Source organism: Pelodiscus sinensis, chromosome 5 (assembly GCF_052426305.1).
Source record: "Pelodiscus sinensis isolate ZL-2025 chromosome 5, ASM5242630v1, whole genome shotgun sequence".
In the NCBI taxonomy this organism is placed as follows: Eukaryota; Metazoa; Chordata; order Testudines; family Trionychidae; genus Pelodiscus; species Pelodiscus sinensis.
Window position 1 is genome coordinate 64,905,438 of NC_143056.1, and position 11,844 is coordinate 64,917,281.

General features: G+C 49.2%; 1 protein-coding gene across 1 annotated transcript; it reads left to right on the forward strand.

The window, feature by feature from the left end:
* The first annotated feature begins 289 nt into the window (after positions 1–289).
* LOC102448354 (acyl-coenzyme A thioesterase 3-like) lies at positions 290–10,412 on the forward strand. The gene is made up of 3 exons (XM_006130347.5): positions 290–2,813; positions 5,359–5,561; positions 9,540–10,412. The coding sequence occupies exons 1-3, from the start codon at positions 2,360–2,362 to the stop codon at positions 10,140–10,142; spliced, it is 1,260 nt and encodes a 419-aa protein (XP_006130409.2). The 5' UTR covers positions 290–2,359; the 3' UTR covers positions 10,143–10,412.
* The last annotated feature ends 1,432 nt before the right edge of the window (positions 10,413–11,844 follow it).

Sequence of the window (11,844 nt, forward strand, 5' to 3'; positions counted from 1 at the left end):
TCTACCACAGGCCCTGGGCTTTGCTCCATGTCTCCCTGGTCTGCTGGGGGGAGCACTAGCTGCGTTCTCCCCCCCACCAGCAGACCAGGGAGACGCTGAGCAAAGCGGCGGAGGACCCGGGGCCGGACCCGCGGCCGCCTCCAGATCAGCTTGCAGACCAGGGAGACGCTGAGCAAAGCCGCGGAGGACCCGGCCGGACCAGTGGCGCTTCCAGCTGATCTGGAAGCGGCTGCGGGTCCGGCCCCGGGTCCTCTGCCGCTTTGCTCCCTGGCTCCCCCAGCAGACCAGGGAGATGGGGAGCAGCTTTTCTCGCCCCGGAGGAGGCGGGCGGCGGGACCAGGTGTCCTGCTGCTCCAGTCCTCTGGGGCGAGAAAATCCCCGTTCGTAACTGCGGATCCGACATAAGTCGGATCCACGTAACTCAGGGACTGCCTGTAGTTGTGTAGAGTTTTTTTTTTTGTAGTTATACCTCCCCACTTGCTTAGTGGCATTTTAAGGGTTGCTTTTCTGGGTTCTACAACTCTGTGGCTTGTGTTTTGGAGGTTAAACTAAATAATGGCTCCTCTGTGCTTAGAATGTATGAAACACATGGTCAGCGAATTTTGAGAGTCATGGACCGGATTCTACAGCTCTTACATGAATATTTTCACTGAACTCAATTGACTAGAGAACTGTAGGATTGGCAATGCTGCTAAATGTGGCAATGCTACTAAAAAATAGCTATTACAATAGCTTTTCTCAACAGCATTGTTGTTAATACACAGAATGCCAAACTTTATTTACAGGTTGAACCTCTCTAATTCAGCACCCTTGGAACCTGACTGGTGCCAAACCAGACAATTTGTTGAACCACAGGAGGTCATTATTGTCCAGAAGCATTGCCAACACTTCCACTGCTTCTGGGCTCTTAGAAGACATTTAGGGTTAAAGTACAGCTAACTTAACAGTATGAAACACTGAGAGCCAGGACTGGTAGCTGTAAACAAGCTTTATGGGACCTTGCAAAATTTGGTCACACCCATGATAAGTGGACACCCGGCTAACTAAAATCATTCTGCACCATGCACCATGAATGTTGCCAAACCAAAGAGTGCTGGACTAGAGAGGTTCAACCTATATCTTTGAAGATTTGCAATAATATATACACATATTGCTCTATCAGGCTTAGTGAAAGAAACTTGTATTCCTGTATTATCAGTCAGGAAAATGCATAGAAACTTTAGACCGGTGGTTTTCAAACTGTAGGTCACAACCCCGTACTAGGCGGTGGACTGTCAGGCACTGGGTCTTATTGCTGCAGGGTGATCAGATGACCAGTGGAGGTGCTAAGGTAGCACCATATATTGCACTGCACCCTAAAAGTGGTCAGCAGCAGACCTGGCTCCTAAGGAGCAGTGGGGAGAGCATACAGGGCTCCATGCGCTGCTCCTGCCTTGAGCACTAGCTCTGCACTCCCGTTGGCTGGGTACTTGCTGTTGTCTGCTTCTGAGGTGCAGCATGGTCTGCAGTGCCAGGAAGCCTGCTTTAGCATCCCTGCTTCACCGCTGACCAGGAGCTGCTAGAGGTAAGTCCCACCTGCCCCAGCCATGACGACCCTCCCCCCCGAAACCCAGAGCCCCCTCCTACATGCCAGAGCTCTCCTCCTGAGCCCCACCTCAGAGCACACACTCTTAGTCAAATTATTTTGGATCACGGGCATCAACAATTTTCTTCAACTGGATCACGAGAAAAAAAAATTGAAAACCGCTGCTTTAGACAGCGGTTGTGAGAAAAATCCTTTCAAAAGAAACAAATTAATTCTGTCCCTAAGCCTGATTTTTCACATAGCCCCAGTTCCTCAGTTACCGAAAACTAGAGTTGTATTCAAGACACAGAATTTAGATTCACAACTGAATTAGAATCTGATTGGGTTATTTGGATTCAGTGTGCCTTAATAGAGCCATGAATTTCCAAATTAATTCTGTGATCAGATATAAACTTCCCAAAGTCTGGAGAGAAGATCGGGTTTAGAACTGTTTTTATTGTTTGGCCCCATATATATGAAACACTGTCAGTTTCCAAATACTTCTTATTCATTCCAGCACTGTTGGGAGTTTCTTATATCTAAAATATTAAATCACTAGTCCTGGAATGAATGAATTAATAGTTCAGTACAGTCTCTTCAAACAAAAGCTTCCCAGCTTGGAGCTGTGCAGTCCTTTTCTGATATTTTGAACTACATCTCCCAGAAACCTTTGCAACAAAGCTTCCAAGTCTGTAGTTCCTATTGACTCTGGCACTTGCAGGGATTTCAACAACAGCCTTCTGACAATTCTTGCCACACAGGTAGCTGCATTAGGCTGAACTCCTCCAACACTCGATGGCTGTGAGTGTGAAGATCTTGCCTTCTCCGAAGTGTTTGTTTGATGATCCCATTCAGATTAAAGTGGAAGGTCTCTCACCGCTGCAGGAGGTCACCCTGAGAGCATCCCTGATTGATGAGAACAAGGAACTTTACCAATCCTTTGCCTACTACAGAGCTGAGAGCAATGGAGAACTGGACCTGACATGCTCCTCAGCGCTGGCTGGCAGCTACTCTGGGGTAGAACCCATGGGACTGCTGTGGTCACTGGAATCTAAAACACCCTTCAAACGGCTGGCGAAGAAGAATGTCCTAACCCCTTTTTACGTGCACGTGGAAGTGTTTGAGGGCCACAGTATCACCAGCCAGCTCCTGGGCAAATGCATTAATGAGCGGAAATTTTTGGGAGAGGGAGTGAAGAGGATTCCAGTCAGGGAAGGTCGGCTCAAGGCAACTCTCTTCTTGCCTCCTGGTGAGTTTTAACTTCCAATTAGTTTTCCAGTTGCTTATTAGATCATGTAAGGTGCACTATAGCCCTTGGATAAACTTATTGGATCTAGCACAAGGTTTCCTCTGCCCACAGAAAGGAGTCGATCCAGTTTTTGCATTAGGAGCACAAGTGTTAGTGTTGGCTGATACTCCCTGAGAAGAGTGGGAGTAAAATATGATGTACCAGCTACTTTCTTCTTGTTGCTGCTCCATTCAAAGCAAAGAGAGCAGATGCAGGCAGCATCAGGGGTGGAGTGAGGGCCCTGGGGCAGGAACAGTTGTGGTTTTTGTTTGTTTGTTTGTTTTGTTTTTAAAAACCCTTTGTACAGGCCTAATAATGGGTTCCTGACTTTTGACTGGGTTTTTAGGTGCTACTGTAATACAAATAATAGTATAGGAGAAGATTGTCCAATGGCGAAGACATTGGTCTAGGACTCAGGTGACCTAAATTCAATTCTTGGCTCTGCCACAGTCGTTCCTAGTGACCTGGGACAGGTCACTTAATCTTCTGCGCATAAACTCTCCATCTGTAAAATGGGGAACGAAAAGGATAAATTCATTATTGTATGTGGGATACATGTATACTGTGGAAATGGGGTAGGAAGACACAGAAACAGGTGTGAGAGCCTAAAGGAGGATTAAATATCTTGTTTCATGGCTGTGAACAGAGACACTGATGAGGCTGGGATGCTGAGGAAAGCTGTTGCTAAGTTGCAGTGATTATTTGCCCAAAACTGTGTTTAAAGAGCACTCAAAGTTAAGGATGTTAAAATGCGATTATTTGGCTAATCATATAGTCAATATAACTTGTATCGACTGTACGATTAGTCGATAAGCGCCTCTGCAGAGGCATAGCAGGGGTCGCTCCAGATGAGCCGACTCGAGCTGGGACTGAGCAGCTCTGGCTCATGCTGGCTCCAGAGCCACCGGTGCTGCAGCTCTGCATTTGAAATGTGGTAAGAGCCCCTGGGCAGAGGCACAGCGATCTGCCGATTCCTGGCTTGCGCTGAGTCCAACAGCCCCTGTTCGCAGAAGCCAGGACTGGCCACAGGCAAGGGCTGCTCAGGGCTGGCTGCTGGGAACAGGAGTTGCTTGGTGGCAACAGCCTCTGTTGGGGGTGGGGGGTGGCAGCTCCTTGCTGGAACTCCTGTGGACAGGGGCTGCTTCACAGTAGTGTCCCCTATCTTCCCCTGCTGCCTCTGATAGGCTTTTAAGCTGGCACCCCCCTGCACCAGCTCCTGTCCCCGCTTTGCTGCCTCTCATAGAAGCAGCAAAGTGGGGGGTTGCCACAGAGAGCATGGGGCAAGTGGGGACTGCTCAAGTCCATGCTCACCCCATGCTTCCTGCGGCACTTCTGCTTTTGAAATGTACAAGAGCCTCGAAGGGCTCTTGTGCATTTCAAAAGCAGAAACGCCAGCAGTGGGAACTGGTGTGAGAGGGGACTGAGGCAGTCCCTGCTTGTGCTGTTTACCCTTGTGCCTCTGCCTCCCCTGTCCCTTGCAGAGATGGTGCTGGGGGGGACCGGCTTTATCGGTGCAGCCATTCTTGCACACTAGTGATTAATACTGCAGGGATGCACACACCACCACCTTGTGTGGATGTGCACATCTAAATACTGCTGCTAGCAGGCACAAGAGATAGAAGGTGATGAATGCACACACAAGTGAATGCTTGTGCAAAGCTGGACATGCACAAGAGGCGATTTAGGGTTTCGCTTTTGTCAGGCTGGTCCCATATGTCTTGGTGTGTCATGGAGATCTTTGCAGCCACTTTAGGATGTTGTGTCTTTAGAACCCTTTCCATGTGTGACCAGAGAGAAGTCAGGCAATGCTTTACATACGTATCTTGGGGCAGGGCTGGCCTTAGGGCTGGGTAATCTGGGACCATGCCCTGGGCGCCATAGCCAAAGGGTGAGGGGCAACCAGACATGGGTGTTGCTGGGCAAAGGAGGTGGGAGGTACTAGGCAGGGGGCCAGTGTGGCAGGACATGCCGGAGGAACAGGGTAGGGTTGGGGGCACAGCTGGGAGGAAAGTGCAGGGGTTGTGAGGAAGGGGACACTGCAAAAGTTAGGATCACAATGCAGGGTTAGTGGTAAAGGGGGCATGGGATGGGAGTGCAGGGGTTGGGGAGCCCATGGATGCAGGAATGGTGGGAGCAAGGCTGTGGGAGTGAGACTGGGAGTTAGTAACTGGTCGGTGACACAGTGGGACACATCCAAACAAGTGCACATTACATCAATATTGGTGCACAAGACAAAACTCACTCTGCTCATAGATGGAAAATCTTAGAGGGAGCACTGGCTGGCACTAGTTATTCTGCTTTGGTGCTGCCAGTCTATTTTTCAAGCTAGACAAGTCCTTAAACGGGGAGGAGGTAGAGGTGTCTGTGTCTGAGAGAGAGAATCTAGTTTAAAAGTCTATTGAGTGATTTTCTGTCAAGACCTATTGTATGACTTCATGCTGAGGTAATATTGTTGATAGGCAACTGTATGACTCCTCCACAGTGAATGAGCTCTCCTCCCTTTCAGGATCTGGTCCATTCCCAGGACTTATCGACTTATATGGATCTGGAGGAGGTCTTGTTGAGTACAGAGCGAGTCTCTTGGCTAGCAGGGGCTTTGTAACCCTGGCTGTTGCTTATTTAGCCTTCGAAGATATCCCAGCTATCCCAGACATCCTTGAACTGGACTATTTTGGAGAGGCTGTGGAGTTTCTGCAGAAGCAGCAGCAGGTATGAGACAATTACAGTGCCTTTCCAGCTGGCGGCTATATCATACTTTCCTATATTGAGATGTATATGCCCATAAGTACACTTAAGTTTCTGAGAGAAGTAGAAGGAGACAGTGCTATCTGAAAGACTGAGCCAGGAACATGACTTCTAATCCCAGTTTTGATACTAATTTGGTGTGTATATCACATCTCTGGCTCTCCGTTCCCCCAGCTGGAACAAGAATGATATTTCACAGGGAGCTGGGGAGCTTAATGAATGATTCACATAGCACTTTGTGATTCCTTGGAGGAAAGTCACTATAGTGGATGAGCAAAGTAGCATTTGTTATATAAAGTTACACATTGGAAAACACAGATGGAAGTTACAGGAATGCTAAGCTGCTTGCCACAGGACATGTTATAATTCTTTGTGTCTATTATTAAGGCTTAAACGACCTTGGAATGGAAAAAAATCAGTTCACTTACTGTGTTAAATTTTCCCTCAAGTTGGAATCTTGTACAATTGTGGCCCCAAATCGAGTTTTAGAAGCCAATAATAGAGCACTCTAATATAGACTCATAAGATTGCTTCTTAAAGCTTTAGTGTCAGAGAGAACCAAATTACAGAGTACACAGAGGCCATTGTAAACAACAGTGGTTGATGGGGATTGAATGAAGAGCAATGTGACATCATACTATACACAGAAAACTATAAAGGAAAATAAAACACTCCTCAAGCTTTAAAATAAATATTACCTTGTTTTGCAGCATTGGTTATTTCCTACCAGTCATAGGGTGACCATGTTTCCCTATGCTGAATATAGGGTACCTGGTGAAATTACACAGATTCAAGCAAGTTCAATGGCAATCAATCGTACAAACATTCAAATTAACATCAAGTGTACTGAGTCCTTGTTAAAAATAAATAGTGCACAGGTGGATTCTTTCTTTTTACCTTCTTATATTTTAGGCTTTAAGAGTCAAATTGGGAGGGGTGATACACCTGCCCATATACATGCACTTTTCATAAGGTGGATTGGTGGGGGTGACTGACTGACCCAATACTTCCTGCCTGGCACTCTCCACCCTCCATGCCTGGCTGGGCCGCCAGGAAGAGCTGCCTTGTCTGGTAGTTGGTACAACGTCTTCTTGGGGTATCACATGCACTCCTCCCAGATTTCTGCCAGGGTTCACACCAGAATGTGGCCAGAAGCAGCCTTTTGGCACTGCAGGAGAGAAGGAATGGGAACGGTTTCCACCTGTAGGGAAGGAGAAGGTAGGGAAAGGCTGATTTTGCAGATCACCTCCATGCTGGTGCACATAAAACACATTCTACTCAGAGGTGGAAAATATTTGAGGAAACACTGGTGCTAAGTCCCTGCCCTAGAGGCTGCTGTGGAGCCTGCAGGTTTGGGCTGTGAACAAGCTGGAAATTGCTGTCCCTTCCCCCATGCCCTGCCACTCCAGAGCTTAGCAGAGGGTTTCTCCATGCAGCGCTGTGTGGGGTGTGGGCACATGCTGGGCTCAGCAACTGCCAGCACCCCTGGCCAGAGGCTCTTCGGCTTTTCCAGGGCTCCGGCCCAGCCAGAGGCAGTGGGGGAGGGAAGGAGCCTGCAGCCAGCCTGTTGGTGAGCTCAGTGCTCCAGTCGGGGCTGGTTCACTGTGCAGTGCTGGAAGCAGAACGGTCCCCACTGGGGGGCTTATGAAGGGCAGCAGGATGTGTGTGGGGTGGGAGAGGTTGAAGGGCCAAAGCAGGTGGAGGACAGCAAGAGGGGGAGCATGTAAAGGGGCTGATGGGTGAATAGCAGCGGTGACAGACACATAACTAAATGCTGCCTAGCATTTGCCTGTGCTCTCTGACTGCAGCCAGTGCCAGCTAGAAACATGACGGGGCAGGGCCCTACTGGCCAAGAGCTGGTCCACAGAAGGGGCTGTGCTGACATACCAGCGGGGGGACCAGTCAACCCCAAACACTGCATCTTCACCCCACAACCAACTTTGCCTGCCCACCCCACCAACACTCACTGGCGATGGGCAGATGGCTGGCAACCAGGGATCTGGCCAGTAGTAGGACCCGCCAGTACCGATGAGGGGGAAACAAAATATAGGACAGTTTACCCATTTAAAAAAAAAGTTGGCGCACCTGCAGGAGGGATTAAATACTGGACTGTCTCTTTAAAAATGGAACATCTGGTCACCCTAAGCAGTCAGATACAGTGAAATGACCAAAGGGCTTATTCATACCATCCTACTTGGCTGAGAGTAAATATCATACAGCTTTGTAAGTGTTTGGGCCCTTTACAAGACACAACATAGGGCTGAGAGTCCTATGCTGAAGAATGAGTACTTCAGAGGTATTGTCTTCAATGGGAGAACAGGATGTTCAGTACCTTGCAAAACAGCCTATACATAGTAAATCAAAAGACAAGACAACATTTGTGGTGGTAAAAGATCGCCTTACAAAAGGGCCTCCGCGGGCTGCCAAGCGGGCTGATCTGGCCCACGGAGGCCCTGCCGCTCCCTCGCCCCCAGCCCGATTGGGCCTCAGAGTGGGGGAGCGTGTGAAACTTCCTCCCTCCCTGTGAGGAGCATGCTGCATTTCAAAGTGCTATGCGCTCCTTGCAGGGTGGGAGGAGATGTCATACGCTCACCCACCCCCAAGCCCTGATTGGCCTGGGGGTGGGAGGAACGCGCAAAGTTCCTCCGCCCTCCCCCCCCATGCGAGGAGCAAACAGCACTTCAAAGTCCTGTATGCTTGTGCAGGGCAGGGGCAGGGCGAAGAAAGCTTTGCACAGCTCCTCCACACCCAGGCCATGATTGACCTGGGGGCAGAGGAGGAGCGCCTGAAGCCTCCTCCTGCCCTCCTCCCGCCCTGGGAGGAGCACGTGGCAAGGCACAGTGGGTGCCTAGTTGGAAGGGGGGTGCAAAGGGGCTCCCCCCCCCAGACCAATCATGGTCTGTGGGTGTCGTAGCCCAGAAGCATCCTGGCCCCGCTCCTTTCAGTTTAGGCTCTGCCCCTTCTGGGCAGCCCATGGGCACTTCAACAATTTTTGAAGTGGCCCCGGGCCAAAAGTTATTGCCCACCCCTGCCCTACAAGGTGGGCTACCCATTGGAAGACCAGAGGCCTCAGGTCAGCCAGCCCTGTTCGGAGGCAAAACTCCTTTAAGAAGAGGTGTATGGGCTTAGTAGAAGGGATTATCAGACTCTGCTGAGAAGGAGTCAGGGAAGGGCCTGATGAGAACCTGATTCCTTTAAAGGCTGGAAGAGATTGATCAAGGGGGGAGTTATAGGAAGCAAGTTGGTTGTTGGAGCAGGGGATTTCCCAGGCAGAGGGTCTATAGGAAGACTGGAGAAGGGCTGCCAGAAGTTGGAAGACTGGCAAGGAAGGCCCTGGGATGGGGAAAGGGAGCTTGTTGGGTTACATTGAACTGTTTTATTTTGAGATTTACTAAAGATAGATCGTGCAACAGACAAATGGTGCCCCAAAGAAAGAGCTTTAACAGTCTCTGGGCATGGCTGCACATCCCCTCCACATCGGTTCTCCTAGACTGAGATTGGCAATCTCAAAAGAGGCTGAGAAGTCAGCAGAGAGGAGATAAGCCTAGGAAGGATTCATGGAAGAAATGGGTTTCCAGAGGAGTTTTAAAGAGGGTGGATTCTTGGCGCATAGTGAAACAGCAGAAAGACAGTGAGAGGGAAGAGAAGGGCTTAGTCCAGGGAAGGGATAGGGAGGCGCATATGGAGATGGAATAAGAAGACATGGGATCAGAAAAAGGGGGGGCCTGAGGAATTTGAGGTTAGGATACCGGAAGCCAGTAAATAGACCAAGTTAGGATTGATGTGGTGAGAGCAGTGGGGAAAGAAAGAGGTGGTAAATTTTGGTTTGGTCTGGAGCAAGAGGAGATGAGATAAGTGGGAATGCTTTGGAGAGGAGATGGTTATAGTCATCTAGGGGAAAGATGGCATGTGATGATGATTTGGTCCATAATTGTGTTTCAGGTGAAAGATTCTGGGATCGGAGTTTTGGGCTTATCTAAAGGAGCAGATCTTGCCCTTTCTCTGGCCACATTTCTGCCAAGCATCAAAGCAGCTGTCAGCATTTCTGGATGTGGTGTTAATACCTACATCCCCCTGCGTGTTAATGGTTTCACCATTCCTCACCATCCGTATGACTTGGGGAGGATGAAGATTGACGATGAATCTGGAATGGCAGATTATTCAGAAATCCTGGATGATCCTAGGGACTCAGCCACTTGGTCCAGCCGTATTCCAGTAGAGAAATCTCCCGCCAAGTTCCTCTTCTTGTCAGCACAGAATGACAGAAGCTTGAAAAGCGAGCTCTACTGCCGAGACGTTGTTCACCACCTTCGGCAGTGTGGCCGAGATGTGGAGTTTTACTGCTATCCTGGGGCAGGGCACCTCCTGGAACCACCGTATTTTCCTTTGTGCCAGGTTTCATATCACAGGCCACTTGGGATATGGATGCTGTGGGGAGGGCAGTGGAGGGAGCATGCCAAGGCACAGGAGGATGCATGGCAGCAGATACAGGTCTTTCTCCAGCAACACTTGCTGGACTCGGATGCCATCAAGAGTAAACTATAGGGGAGAGATTGCCCAGGCATCCTAGGAGTTACATGCCAACTCCCAGTGAGAGGCAATAGGAATTGGGTCCTGGCATAGGTAGTATTTTGAAAATAGAACTCTGAAAAAATTAATCTTTGCTCTATTACGCTTCTATTCTCTTCCCAAACTGCACCTGCTCTCCTGTTTTCTTTCCTGCTGCTCTGCTGATTTCATATTCCCTTGGAGTGGAATGTTAGGGTCCTCTAGACCAATGTTTCTCAACCTTTTTTTTTTTTTTTTTTTTTTTTTTTTTTAATAAAGTACCCCTTTAAAAAAAAATTAAGTACCCCCAGTACCTACAGTTTTCAGACACATTTTTTTTCTACCATACCAACACATTTGTTTAAACAACTTAATCGTAGCTGCGCGGGCAATGAAATTTTTTGGTGTAAAAAGTACAAAAATAATAAAGCGCTGTAAAACTTAAAACAAAAATTCAGTTTTCTCCAAATTTCTGTTGTGTTGATGTACCCCCCCCCCCCCCCCCCGACTTCTCTCTAGTACCCTGGAGGGTACTCGTACCACTGGTTAAGAGAAACTTCTCTAGACTGGGCTATATTGTAGACAGTGTGTGAATTGTCCTGGTATTGCTGTGGTACCAGAGGGTGGTCTCTGAGTTGAACAGAAGGGGTGAATCACCCCACATTGGTTTTGTGGTGTAGTATGCTTGCCATGTATCACCTACATCAGTGCTTTTGTAACACCCTGAAAATCTGCTTTATAACTGTGAATATCTGTAGATCATTTTTGCAGATGCAGATACCAATTTTGTATCTGAGCAGGGCTCTAGACCTAGGATATTGTGTGTCACTTTCTCCCGTTCCATGACCAGAAGAATCCCAGTGTTCTGGTGCCGGACAGCGTGCCATTGTCTGAGAGCAAGCAAATGCCTCTGCGGTGGAGTTTGGGGGAGTTGCGCTCTTGTCTCTGTCTCAGAGATGATCAGACCACGAGGAATGAAGTGTGCAGAGGTTACACAGTGAATATCAACTTCTGATTTTGGTCCGATTCACTTGGTGTGGAAGCAGTAAATGTACTGCAGTGTCTGTCCGAGGTGGACGAAATACAGCCCTGGGGCTGCATCCAGCCCATCGTACTTCTGGATCTTGCATGTGGCCCACAGGGACCCTCAGGCAGGCTCCCGGCTTGCCACAGCCCAAGGCCATTCAAAGCAGCTGGCTGCTGGGGTTATGTGCCTCTAGATGCCACTTTCTCCTTGTGGGTGGGGGGAACTTCTCACACTGCCCCTGTCCCCAGCACAGTTATCACAGCTCCCACTGGCTGACTCACCTAGGGGCATGTGGCGCAGAGAGGCATATGGCCTCAGAAGTCAGCTGCTTTGAGGGGCCTAGGGCTGTGACAGGCAGGGAGCCTGTCTGAGGGTCCTGCTTGGCTGCTGGCAGTGAGCCACCTGAGTAAGCACCTCCTGGACAGTCTGCATCTGGCACCCCATCCCCTCCTGCACTCTAGTTACCTGCCCCAGGACACCACCTGAAGCCTCCCCATGCCCCAGGTCATAACTCTCTCAGACCCTGCACCCCCTTAAACCCTTCTTCCTGGCCAGAATCTGCTCCTACACTCATATTCCTTCCCCAACCCGGCACCCCTCTTTCCTTCTGCTCCAGGTCACAACTCCCTCCTTCACCCAAATTCCCTCTCAGATCTGGCACCCTCATATGTA

What these genes read in the sequence shown, in the direction of transcription:
- LOC102448354 (XM_006130347.5), top strand. Translation starts at nt 2,360, where the DNA reads ATGGCTGTGAGTGTGAAGATCTTGCCTTCTCCGAAGTGTTTGTTTGAT. An exon ending in AACTCTCTTCTTGCCTCCTG is followed by an intron (nt 2,814 to 5,358) that starts GTGAGTTTTAAC and finishes CCTCCCTTTCAG; the next exon opens with GATCTGGTCCATTCCCAGGA. An exon ending in TTCTGCAGAAGCAGCAGCAG is followed by an intron (nt 5,562 to 9,539) that starts GTATGAGACAAT and finishes ATTGTGTTTCAG; the next exon opens with GTGAAAGATTCTGGGATCGG.